This window comes from Scomber japonicus, chromosome 15 (genome assembly GCF_027409825.1).
Source record: "Scomber japonicus isolate fScoJap1 chromosome 15, fScoJap1.pri, whole genome shotgun sequence".
Lineage (NCBI taxonomy): Eukaryota > Metazoa > Chordata > Actinopteri > Scombriformes > Scombridae > Scomber > Scomber japonicus.
The window spans coordinates 28,388,089-28,402,193 of NC_070592.1; the positions used below are offsets into that span (position 1 = coordinate 28,388,089).

The 14,105-nt window shown below is 38.6% G+C and overlaps 1 protein-coding gene across 1 annotated transcript in view; it reads right to left on the minus strand.

Annotated features, from left to right (window-relative positions):
* Positions 1-4,798: 4,798 nt before the first annotated feature.
* Positions 4,799-14,105, minus strand: part of thsd7aa (thrombospondin, type I, domain containing 7Aa) — a 182,229-nt gene continuing 172,922 nt past the window's right edge. The window contains exons 26-28 of the mRNA XM_053333754.1: positions 8,911-9,124; positions 7,416-7,503; positions 4,799-4,886 (exon numbers count right to left, since the gene is read on the minus strand). Coding sequence (XP_053189729.1) covers positions 4,799-4,886; positions 7,416-7,503; positions 8,911-9,124 — 390 coding nt within the window. The remainder of the gene's footprint in view (positions 4,887-7,415; positions 7,504-8,910; positions 9,125-14,105) is intronic.

The window sequence follows — 14,105 nt, forward strand, 5'->3', positions numbered from 1 at the left end:
GATTTTCTGTCATGACAGACAATAAAGTTTTCTCAAGCTATTTCAATCAACTGTAATGTTTGGTGGAAGACTGATAATGGTATGAGGTTGTTTTTTCAGGGGTTGGGCTAGACACCTTAGTTCCAGTGAAGGTAAATCTTAAAGTCCGTGTAAAGTAAGAATAAATATGTGTTCTGAGTTTGACATACCACAGAAAAGTGTGTTGTTAACCACCCTGCCAAATTTGAATGATTAAAAAAAGACTCACCAAATATATGAAATTAGGCTTCAAAGTTGTGTAAAACTCAGCCTCTTTCTCTGCTCCCAAACGCTGTGGGAGTGCCTGCCGAGTTCGCTGATACCCCGCCCCCTACCAAGTGTCACCTGTCAATCAAACCTTTCTGCTGCTAACTCGGCAGTTAATTTTCAGACCCGCCCACTAAATCCTGAACACAGAAATGTTGAAACACAGTTTGTGAAGCCTAGCTCCACAATTCAAATCTAAATGGTTGAAATGCTTTTTACAAATTTTTTAGAAATACATTTATGACCTATTTAATGTGTTTAGAAAAAAATGTCTGAATTCACTTTACACAGTCTTTAATGCTTCAGCATACCAAGACATTTTGGAAAATTCTATCTTTCCAAATTTGTGGGAACAGTTTTGGGAGGGCCCTTTTATGCTCCAACATGACTGTGCCCCAGTGTGCAAAGTAAGGTCCATTGAGACATAGTTGGGTGAGTTTGGTGTGGAAGAACTTGACTGACCCGCACAGAGCCCTGTTCTCAACCCCATTGAACAGAATGGAGGACCCATTTAATGGTAGAATTATTGATTTAAGAGCGACACTCTCAAATATATTCCCTTGTTTATTATCAGCAATTAGTCAAATACATATAAACAAACAGTAGGAAAAGGACAGAGTTCATCAGCGACTTTGTTTTTCACAAGGTTATCAATATCGCTTTTAGCACACCCACATTCACGCCTCCATTTTTTTTTCTTTTTTTGCGTAACATCTTGTGCAGTAAAAAAGGAAACATATTATGGTACATGAACAATAAATTAAAAAAAGAATATTTTGCACTTTATTTACAACTCATATTCCAAGAAATATAAATTAAACATTCCGTTAACATACTAGCAACAAACTCCACAGAATATTAAACTGCCATTCACTGGCAATGATATGATGTTTCAGTACTAATAAATAATACACTGTTCACTTTGGGTGACTGGACTTTTATCTTACATCAGGCAGTTTGTGATTCCACTCTGATTGGTGCATTTGCATATGCAGTGACAAAATGATGTCGGTGCGGCATCAGAGTTGATTTCCCTTTGTGATTTTCATGTCAAAAACCAACACACATGGATTCCTTTCAAATTGTATATTTAAGCTCTCGGAAATGATTTTGCACCATAAAAGTCACCCAGAGTGATGCAGTTGTTAAAGGGCTGAAAGCTCTTTAAAACAGGGAGACCACAACAACGTTTTTATTGGTAAGATCTCTCTGTGATACGTGACTGAAGAGTTCATTTTGATAAATGCCACTAAACACTTAAATGGGTTAACAAAACTTTAAAGGCTGAATATATTTCATGTTTTTCTGCAGCTGTGAACAGGGAAGAACCACCATCATTTTAGACATGTGTAGCATCATCTCTAAAATTATGAAACAATGATTAGATTAGAAAGATTAGACTGGATTTCAGGGCAATGTTAAATCATGGATGACATCTCAAGTACCTGAAGATCTGTGTCAGTTCAAAATTAGTCAAGAATCAAATTACTACAGAGAAAGGTTAGAGCTAAAGGAAAAACTAAATAAATGATGTCAGAGTGTCATCTTGTAAGAACATATTCTTTATAAAGGGTTTGTAAGTGATGACTAATGTCTTCACTAAGGGTTACTAATGCTGTTAAAAGCCATTGATAGGAACAACTTTTGGGTGCCAGGTTTCCCTTCCCTTCCCTTCTCACTTGATGGACTATTGTAAGGTTGTTGCAAACTGGATCGATTTTTTTTTTTTTTTAAAACCCAACATATTAATGACTAACATTTGTAACAGGAATCTTAATGGCTTATAGAGGATAAACGCAAACCAAAGTGGTCGTTCATAAACTGGTAACCCACAAGTTCTTCCTATTAATGGCTTACAATATAACTGATCTATGAAGCATTAGCACATGATTCATTATCCATAAATAAAGCCAATAGCGACACCTTCTGAACACTTAGAACAAAGTCAGAATTCTGAGTTCCGTATCCCAACCCTGAAGGAATGTCCATGTCTGGATATATTATTTTTACTCTCCTACTCTCTCTTAGAAATGGCTACAACTCCCCATCTAGTGTGCTCCCCATATAATCTTGGTGCTATTCTCCTATCTCCTTCCAGACCTCCCACATATAAAAACCATAGTAATGAAATAACATATCTGGAAGCAGTTACACAAGCATGTCAACTTAAGCTCTCTAGCTCCCCTGATACCAATTTATGGAAACCCTTCATGTGCAGCATCCACCTTAAATCCACCATCCACAAATTCAAATGACCTAACTTCTTAAGATACCTTCAGATAAGAGACTATGTTCGGAAGTTCATGCCATTTTATGAAACTATAACTGACTCTTCACTTGGATCCATTGTTAAGCTTTCGTCATATACTTCTTATGCCTTTGTACAGCTTTGCAGGATGAAAGCTGGACAATTTCCACATTAGTGAGAAGTGGGAAAACGATCTAAATATCCAGACATCCAGATTGCAGAGGAACAGTGGGATCAACAGTGGAATCAACAGATTAATTAATGCTCCATTAATGTTAGCCACTGCCCATATAGATTACATAGATTCCTCCTCTCCAGTACACTATTACATAATGTGTCCTAACATCCAGAGGTACTGGTGCAACATTTTTTGTATAATTTCAGGATTTATTGGCTCAAGAATTGAGACTGAGCTGCAAACTATTATTTTTAATACTTCAGAGCTTTGAACAATCTCACATTGGCCCATAGATGACTTATCAATTATTGCCTTATGTAAGCTCTGATCTTGTGAAAGGGTTAAAATATCCCTAATGTTAAAATGTGGCTTGATTATCTTGTCAAAAGTGGAGAGGATTAGAAAAATGAGAGGTCACCAGGTGAACCTACTAAACACCATCTGGTGACCTCTCATGCAGTATTTGGAGAAGACAGCAAATACAGTCTAAAGCTACTTACAGATTTTTGTTATCATCATAATGCAGGATGCTTTGGTTTTATTTTCAGTGTCTAGGCTGGGTTGTGTGGTGGGCTTAGGGTGAGCTGTGTGACTTTTGGGGTGGTTTTCCTTTTTCCTCTTTTTTCCATAAGTCTTAAAAGGAGAATGGTGGTTTTATATTTGTGTATTCACTAATTGTCTCTATGTTGCATTTGTATATGTATCAATATGAGGCTGGAGTGATCACAAACACTCATACACATGGTTGGTTTGTCTGTTTCTAGCTCACTTTAAGCTAACAATTGGTAGTCTGGATGTTTTGGGGGTGAATTAACATGGATTGCACATACAATCAAGCTAAAAACATCCCTGTGAACATCACCGTTTGAACACACCCTCAGAGTTGTAACTTTGAACTCAGAATTCTGCTTTATTTGAACTGGCTTCAAATGTTCCAGGCCCTAATCGTCTTCGCATACCTGAATACCTGAATCAGTCTATCAGCCATGTTCAGTTTTATTTTTTATTTTTTGCTCTTTCCTGTTTCCCATGTCACAGCTAATGGGTTTCCATAATGTAAGTGGTTTCTATGTATCTCCTGCTGTCTAAATCATCAATGATAGTGTCATGTATCAATAATTTACAAAAGTAAAAATTGTGATCTTAAGCCACAGTCAAAAAAAAAAAGAAACAAACATAAAAAAGAAAATCATCAGAGAATAAATACGCTCAGGCAGAGTTTGGGACATGTAGCTGTACATACTAGAAAGGTAAAGTTGAGATCACAGAAAAAATCCTATTTACACTGAGTCCCATCGTATCACATATAAGAGGTAATAGAAGAAAAATATTAACAAACATTGGTGAGTTCTGTTTGCAAAAAAAGTCTACTTTTTTACATTTCTAGCACAAGACTGTACACCATCTTGTATTGAGAGAGGCAGTTTCCTATGGCAAAGCTAGACATAAGTACATATCATGCTGCACTAATATAGTGCAAAATTATGCCTGAAAAACAGAGAAGGGAGAGGCAGGCAGAAGTGATGGTGGCTCTGAAGTTCATATCTATTTTCTTCTCTAGTTTCATCTTTTCTTGCAGAATGGACCCAGGCCACAATAACACGGAGGGAGTTGACTGTTCTTAATGGGACAAAGAATGTCAAATGTCATACTGAGGTGATCCCACTCAGCTGTGACAAAATCAACAAAAAAGATGAATGAAGATTTGTGCTTTCCCAGCAAAATCTTGAACTTTCTCCGACGAGCGTGGTTTGGATTTTACTGGCAGTAGTAGATGGCAGAGAAGCAAAGGCAGACTTCCAGAAGAAGATAAAGAATTCATGAAGGCTCTTGTGAAACAAAGTATCAAAATGTAAATTAAAAAAAAAGAAAGACAGGAACATCAAGGCTGCTAATGGACATGGATTCAGTGTCTTGATCTTTGAGGTTTCTCTTTCGGTAAGAATCATCTTCCCAGAGTGTCTGCGGTGTCAGTTGAACAATGTCCAGCGGCAGCCCTGTCATCAAGGGGTAGTTTCCCTAGCAACCCCATGTGTCCTGCAGTAGGACGAATGTCTGTAGGTTAGCGTGGTTAAGCAGGAAGACTTCTACATGTCGGCGTCTCCATCGTAGGCCAGAGTCAGCGGCTTCAGTCTGTTGTTCATCTGCCGTCGCTGTGGTTTCTTTGGCTTTTTGCTGCAGAACAAACAATCAACAGGGAGAAGATGTAAGGAATCATTTTGAAACTGTTCACCCTGAGCTTTAAAGACTGAGCCTACACATTGAGAGGCATAACACTGGTGAATCTGAGTCAGGATGTTTCTACATTCTTCACTCATATCTGGTCAGTTTGCCTCACAACTAAAGGACCATACCACTGACTTTACTCCAAATTACATATCTACAGTCTACAACTTCCTCTAATCTAGACAACCTTTAGAAGTGCTGTACTTCAGTGTAATATCATGTACAATGGGTACTTAGTTCCCAGTCTAGAGGAGCCACAAAAGGTTTACTTCTTCTCTTCCAAGAACACTACAACACAACTCAGAAATTCTGTATAGTATAATAACTATAGCGTGATACATTCAAATACTGCATAGTTACACCTCAAACTCAAAAATTCTCCACATGAACAAATGTGAATATAGAACAGTGATGGTATATCATAATACATTATTTTGAATGTCTGTGTTCTGACATGCAATGTAGACAGATGACCACAAGATGGCAGCAAAGGGAAGATGATGCAGTATGACAGCCCTACAGTCTTTATGCTACTCCAGGCTAACCACATCTTGACTCCAGCTCTATCTGAATATCTCACACTCATAAATTAAGAAAATTCATGTTCCCCTAAATGTTAAATCATTCCTTTTAAACCTCAAGAGAAATTTTAAACCTGCAGTCATGTGGTGTGGATGGTGGAAGCTGGACTGCTCACCTCCAGGAAGTGATCCACTGAAATGACTAAACAGGCACAGGAGGTATCAGGGCACAAAAGAATGTCAGGCGGAGTGAGTAATATTGGAATGTGAGGTGAGGCCTTGACTAAGTGATAAGAGTTTCTATCTGAGGTGGTGGAGGTGGTAGTGACTGCTCCTGCTGCTCTGCTTGTTCTTGTAACAGAGGTGACTGTTGAAGCTGAGCCTCATGTTGCTGCTGCTGCTGCTGCTCTTCTTGTTGTCGTTGCTCTTGTTGTTGGAGTTGTTGGAGTTGGCTGTGCCGATGGAACTCATCTTGCTCTAGTTTCTGGCAGGCAGGACAAGTGTAAGGCACTGTGTAGCTGTTTGGGTCCATCCAGTAAACCCCGTCTGAAGGGGACTTGGGGCTCGACTCGCAGCAAAGGCAACAACTAAAATGACTGAGCAGCGAGTGTGAGGGTGGAGGTGGAGGTGGAGAAAGACAAACAAGAAATGAAAGGACAAATGATGAGGGAACTCAAAGGAAAAATAAAAAATGAATGAAAAACAAATGAACAAATGTATTAATAAACATGGGCAGTGATGTAATGGAGATATATTATACACCTGTTAGCTCTGTCAACACAGTTGATGAGCTAGAGACAAGTTCTGTGTCCCAATTGTACATAACAATTATATACAGTGTGTACATTATAGATATTGTGACAGCATACTGTTTTACAGTTAGTTGACAACAGTCTACTTTTTTGTACTGGCAAGTAGAGATGAATCAGTTGATTCATTAGTTAACTGATGAAAAAATAATTGCAATAATGTTTTTATAGCAAAAAAAGCTTAAACAAATAATAAACCACTGGTTGCAACTTCTCAACTGTGTTTGATGGTTTCCCTAACCTGCGATATGTAATGTCATTGAATATATTTAGGTTTTGGACTGTTCTACACTAATGCTGTGTCTCAAATCAAAGACTTTTGTTAGTACATTACTGTTAGCACCCTGTGTACACTATGTACTTACTTGTGTAGTGCACAACTTTTGACAGGTTAGTGTTGTCTCAAATCAAACATGGCCATTGCGCACTTACCGGAAATTACATTTAGCTAGTTAGCAAGCTAGCGTTAGCATTTGCCTTATCATTCATGGTACCAAATCATTATAGACTGCTAAATTAACTCAATAAACCTACTGATGGTTTATGTATGACAACAGTATAGTGGTGCTTAGTGTAACAAACACATGTATGGCGATGTTCATTGTTACAATGTCCTTGGTCGCCATTTCCTGTTTGAAAAGTGGTCCCTCCCCTTCTGCTACGTAGCCAAGGTGGCAACTGTTGAGAGCGAGAAGTGTCCATAGTTCCACACTCAACTTTTGATTGTTTTCAGTGGACTATCCAGGTACTCATAGTACACTACATTATTCCATACTTCTCAGTGTGAACATACTCATGCACTCAAACTATTAAGTGTAAGTACAGAAGAACGTTATCTGAGACACAGGAAATTAAGTTAAAGTCTTGGCAAGTTGATAAATTTCATTATGTTTCAAGCATTTTTTTTGTGTGTGTTTTTTGTTGTTGTTGTTTTTTTTTCTTTTTTTTTCAATCCATAATCCACTGCTTATTTTATTTTGTTTTGGAGGGGCAATAATTAACCTTTAACCATATCCAGGTGAGTTTTTCCTGTCATTTTGATCTCCATTACATCACTTATGGAGGTGAATGACAAATCAATGGACAGTGATGTGATGACAGTGGCAGCAGAGACACACAGCAGGAACACGGGGGGGTTGGTACGTTACCATGCTAAGTAAGTCATGGAGATTATGAAGACGAGCAGTACGAATGCTCCTGCTGCTACTCCATACACCCACGTCTTCAGCTTCCCATCTGCACAGAGAATCACACACACCTATAGTTAAGTACTGCCTGACATTTCATTTTTGTGAGCAGTAGGGGGCAGTAGAGTGACACACAGTGAGGAATCTGTCCACATGTTTTCTGCATCACTTCAGTGTGAAAATAACTGCTGGTCACTGAATCCTAAATGTAATGTGAAGGTGTACACATTAATAATACAAACAGTTCAACACCAGTGTACAGTGCAGGGTGGAGCAAGTGAGAGATTTAATTAATAAACATACTCTGTTAAGTCAGTGTTAATGAGAATAGATACAAATGTTCCTTATTTCAATTCTATTCTACTCTGTGATGAGATGAAACTATCACAATAAGAGCAGCACAATGTTTACATATCAGTCTTTATTCATAAGTTAGTTATTTACTGTATTCCCATTTCTCTTCCTACCAATTTTTCTTCTTCCTCTTTTCTTACTTCTCGTGCTTACTCTCTTTTCTCTTTTTTTGTTTTCTTGCTTTTCAACTTTCCATGTGTTTACTCTTGCTGTTCTTCCCTTTTTACTTCATTTCTTCTTTCTGTAATTCCTTTTTTTGTCCCTTTTCAACTTTTATTTCTCTTTCTTTTTTCTCCGTTTCCTGTTTTTCTTTCCTTTCCCCTTCATACCTTTTTCCTCTTCCCTTCCATTCTCCTTTTCTTTCTTTCACACTTCACCCCTTCTTTCTCTTTCTCCTTCCATTTTCTACTTTTCTATTATCTGATTTTTGCTTTTCTCTGTTCTTTCTACCAGTATTACTTTCCTTTCCATTATTCACTCTTTCAACCTTTGCTCCAACAATCATCTTCGTATTTTTTCTTCCTTTCCTTACCATTTTATTGTTATTTCTACTCTCCTTCACTTTCTTTTGTCATTCTGTTTCTTTCTCACCATTTTCCCTTACTCTTATTTTTATTTGTTCTCCATTAAATCCTTTTTCCTGTGGTCTTTTCTGCTGTCCCCTCCTTGTTCCTCCATCCATTTTTCATTAATCTTGTTTTTTCATCCCCTGCTCTTCCTTCACCTTTTACTCTTTCTATATTTGTTCTTCTTTGTTTTCCTCTCTTTGTCCCCTCTGCCCTTCCTCTCTCTCTCTTCAATTCCTTTGTCCTCTCCTCCTTCCTTTCCCTCACATAACGCTCCTTCTGTTCATCATCCTATTAAAACCCCTCCTTCCAACTCCACCTTTTCTAGCTTAGCAAGCAAATTATTTTGTTCTCTCAGCAGTCACACACATTTCCTTCACAAAATCCTTTTTTATAGGTCTGGAATATTTTCATTTGCTGCACACTTTTCATCGTCTCGGTCGATCTGCTGCTGTCTCAGTGAATTTGACGACGACTTATTTATCCTGTTCTCCTTTCTATTTGACTTTTTTGTTGACTGTAATGGTGTGTAATACCTGGACCGAATGGCTGGAGGAACCAGGTGCGTCCCGCCCTGCCAGGCGTGTTGGCTGCAGGCTGGGTGGGGTTGAAAGCTCGGATAGTCTTGACATCTGCCTTGTTGTCTCCGGCGGTGGGGATCTCCAACACAGGAATGACAGTACACTGGTCCAGCAGGCCATCAGACGTCATTACTTCAGTGTAGCCCTCCTCACAGCCACACACACCCGCCTGACACAGGGAGGAGGTTAGGGTTATCACAGTGACATGGACTAGTATTGGAGACCATTACAGTACATTCTTACACATTTACAGCCACCAAAAAGTGAAAAGTTCTGCTGTGTTAGTGAAAAACTGCACCTGCTTGTTTTGTACTGTCTAGCAGCCAAAGGTAACCCTATTTCTTAATAATGACCACAAAATCTGACAGACAGGTATTTACAATTTTGTGCTGTTTAAAAATATATTTTAAGCAATACTTTTTGGCTGGTGACTCAAGCAAAGCAATATATACGTACATGTCTGCATGTTGAGAGTAATTGTACCTAAGGACTTTTTTAGTGTCCTCCTCTTGGATTATTCATTTAAATAGCTGAAGATGTAAAAGTTTTCCACATTTCATGATAAGCAAGACAAAACGTCTTCATCTATGCCAGCTGTTCTGTGAGGATGCACTTAGCAAACGCATTGGTTTAAAAGCTAATACCAGCATGCTAACATGTTAACACATCTTAGTCATAGTTTAGTGTGTTAGCATGTAACATTTTACAGTAAGCAGTAACACAAAGTGCAGTTGAGGCAAAAGGGAAAGTCATTATTGCAGCTGTCATTCTTAATCCCAGAATTTCAATATGTCCAATTAGGTCATAAACCAAAACCATTACATTTTGGGATCACCAATATTATTACAATTCATCCTGAGGGGAACATGAATATTTGCACCAAAGTTAATGGAAATCCATCCAATAGTTATTGAGGTATTTCACTGTAACCAAAAATGAGTATCAACCTGCTGGTGGTGTTATATGAAAAGTCAAAGAACATGATGACTTCAATCGTTGGGATTTATCTTCTGGAGACTATAGATAGATATATGTAACATATTTCTTGGCCATACAATAGTGAAGATATTTCAGTATGGACCAAAAAGTCGATGCATAAGAGAAAACATGACTTGTGTAGCAGATGTTCTCTTCTTTTTCTCTCTAATTGTACTCATCATTTCATGACTCCTGGTATTTATCTAGTAACCATGTGGGTGGTAGCAACTCCCAGGTTGGAAATGACTGGATTATACCTCAGAAACACTTCTAGTAGATATAGTAGTGATGTACCATGACCACTCGTGTTGTTAAATTTAATGTAACATGAGTGATCATCTGTGAAAACTACAAGCATAAATTGTCAACAAAGGAAGACAAATGTGTGCACAGGCTGAATATACATCATGGATGAAGGAGAACCACAAGGGATTATGAAGAAAATCTTAAGTAACTTGTTGACACTTGCAAATCTGCCTTGGATTATTTGTCAGTGTTTATCTAGTAAACAAGCTGAGCTGATCTGACGCAATATTAACCAGAGCTTTTTCTTCCAACCTTCTTTTGTCTCTAGTTTCTATAACAGTCCTTTCTATGTTCAGTTCTTTTTTCGAGAACGTGTCGTCTCCATGTGTGCTTGTTGATGGAGTTCATGCAGGAGTGTTAGGGTGATGTCAGTGTGACAAACACCTACATGAAGCTGTCACCACAGGTTTGAGGCTGGAGCTTCATTTATGTGTGATGACATCATTCACCTCAAGCAAAGCATGCTAAATTAACTTTCTGAAGTAATGAAATCCAACAGAAATGGAGTATCTGTCTTTGGGATACATTTGGAAGAATGAGAGATATTATTACTATTCATGTTTGCAAACTTAAAAATATTTGTTTATACCAATGTTTTTCTTACCATTGAGCAATTTTAATACACTTAAAGGCAAAACCACAATTTATTACAACTGATCCTGTGATTGGCAATGATTCTTTAATGCGTGACCAACCCTGACTCCTTGAAATTATATTTATATAACACTAAATTATTATCTCAGTTACGTTACATTACGACGCATTGACAAACATTATCGCTATCTGGATAGACATGGAGGGTGGATGGACATTGACATCAGAGACCAGGAAACGCATCCTTATTTTGTGCAGACTTTGTTCTAAACCAATACAGTGATTTTTCTTCTCAAGATCCAGTAAGACTGGTTGATAGTAGAGGCCTTTAGGGCTCCTTTTGATTTTTAGTACGGTAACTAAGTGCTAACCAGAGGATCCAAATTTACATTCAGTCAACTCAATGGTAAATGGACTGTACTTATAAAGCAACTTTCTTTTTGACTATTCAAAGCGCTTTTACACTACATGTCACATTCAGCCATTCACATACATTCATACACTGTTGGCGTAGCCATCGGGAGCAATTCGGGTTAAGTATCTTGCCCAAGAAGACATCAACCTGTGGACCTGAGGAACCAGGAATCAAACCACGGATCTTCCGATAGGTGGACGACCGCTATATCTCCTGAGCCACAGCCGCCTCAAACTAATCAGTTGCCTTGTGAGGCTGCTGGATCCGTGAGATCATGACATCATGCGAGAATCCATCTTGGAAGGCTTCAAGTTACGCGCTGATGGTTCAGACCAATGAGCGTCCTGTGAGGATTCTCAAGTGATCACTTGATCTTGTGATCCTGTGATCTTGTGATCTCGCAAAACAGGCTAACTTGCAAATTAAGATGATGACTGACAGATGGTTCATTCAATCAACAGCCAAGTATTTCTTGAAAGTACCTGCCCTTTCCCAAACAGTTTCCAAGGACGACTTCTCAGATGGTTCTGTGTAACAAACCATCTGGTGGGTCAGGTTAATTGTGTTGCCCCAGGCTACTGACTGAATGTCAATATGTCTAATACCTAAATGGGTCCAAGCAGACTCTAACAGCTCTGTTCATGTGGTGGGCCTCAAAAATGTGGTTTTTGAGGAGGATGGAGAGTGTGAACTACAAAGGACATGAAAAAGTGCTGTGATTCCTATCTATTTGGATCTTTTTGGGTTGACCATATTTGAATTCCGCTGAAAAAATCTTGAAGACCTTGACTTAATAGGCATGAGCATGGATTCCATAATGTCTCAAAGGTTTTATCTTAGATCTGATATATTAGTCTGGGACAGGCAAATCACAGTATAAATCTTACAATACAGGATTTACAAGTTGTCTTTTGCGAGGATTTTAGGAACCACCTTTGGAAAATACTCTTATCCTCTAGGATTGATTGGTATTCTGTTTTGGAAAAAGGGGCTGATCTGCTGGCAAGCAATGTACAATGCAGCATAGAGGTTGTTTGTGCTGAAGTTGGAATGAAATACAAAAAGCATAGTTAACAAATCATAGAAAGCCATAATCTAGCTATAATTTAACTGTACAATCTAATTTTAATCAGCTCCGTTATAGTGCTGCAGTCTGATATTGCTGTCTGTGTAGGCAGACAGGGTGTGTGTTTGATTATGTTGGATGGTGTGTGTGTGTGTGTGTGTGTGTGTGTGTGTGTGTGTGTGTGTGTGTGTGTGCAGGGAAGCCACCCCTCCTCCACATTTCTCTCTCTCCCTCTTTGTCATTCCTGACTCTATTCATCACCCTGCAGGGGGTCTCCAGCTCCCCGGCAATCTCTGGAGGATAATCGGCCTCAGAAATCCCCAATGTGCAAACAGTAGCGCACACGTTCAACGGCAGACAGAACAGGAAATGAGAGATCATTTACATCTCCTTAGTGGCAAACAAAGGAAAAGAAGTGCGGTTCAGCGTTGCGTTATCATTTTAAGCATAACTGGGTCCTGTCTCTGGAGGGTGCTGCTGTAATGCTCATACATGGTATAAACTTACCCATACCCCTCTCATCCTCAAGACATCTGTGGTGTTTTAGCAACCACATCTCTGACTCATACAACCACACGCTTAAACAAACACAATTCCTCTTCTGGTCTGTGATGGATAGTGCCTGGTGGTGTATAGACCCATCATCTATACACCATCATCCTCAAAGGAGGGCTGGGTATCATTAAGATTTCTTTGATACCTGTGCCAACATGATATATACTCTAGCCAGCTCAGTGCATCAAGGTTTACTGTTTTCTCAACAGAAGTCACTGTACAAGAACTGAGTAAAAGTTCAGATTTCAAGGCTAAGACTCTGACCAAGCAGTCATTGCCAGGTTACAATAACTGACACGGTTCAGTACTTAATGCTACAGATCTATTGCGGTCCTCAGAAAGTATTAAAATTACACATATTCTAGTTCATAAACATACACACAATTAAACATACAAGTTTCAGACAGTGGAATTGACCATTTATAGCAAATGGTTACACAGTTAGATTTGGTACTTGTTTGAGGGAACTCTCAAAGGCTCTTAGCAGTGACAAGGACTCTGCTAAGAGAGCTGATCCTCTTAATGAACACACATGAATATTCAATCTTTGTTAAATGAACAATGCATGAACAATGCAATATGCAGGAGGTTGGGTTGGTGGAGGAAACTAGGAGTAACAGTCATAGTATCAGGTTATAATGTCTGCACTGTATGTCTGAATGTATATGACTATTACCAGCCACACAGCTGTGAATGAGTCATTAAATAAAGTAAGGAATCTCTATATGTATGTTTTTATGTATGTATGTATGTCCTTCATGTATGTCTTGAACCGTTCATTCAATCAACTCCACACTTGGTGGGTGTATGGCTGAGGACCCAAGGGACTGCAGTGTCATTTTGGTGCAATTTGGACATGTGATTAATTACTACTATTAAACTTTGAAACTTTATTCTACTTAAATGATAAAAGAATATTTACTACTTATTATTTATATCCTCTGTGTATAACATAATGTTAGTCTCTTTCATGTTGTTGGTGTATATACTCATTCACACCTGTGTCACATTGATGTGTTGCAGTAGCAGCAGTAGCAGCCTGAGGTCATGCAACTGGTAGAAACAGTCGATGCCAATCAGCCAATTCAAGTGCGACTCCAGTGCTCTGCTTAAACAAACTCTGCTTTAGATCTAATTACTGTTCTAAAGATTTTTTGACAAGAACAAACACTGAAACCTTTGAATTTTTTGAGTGGTCTACATCTGGGAAAAAAAAATCTTTACTTCAAACAAAAG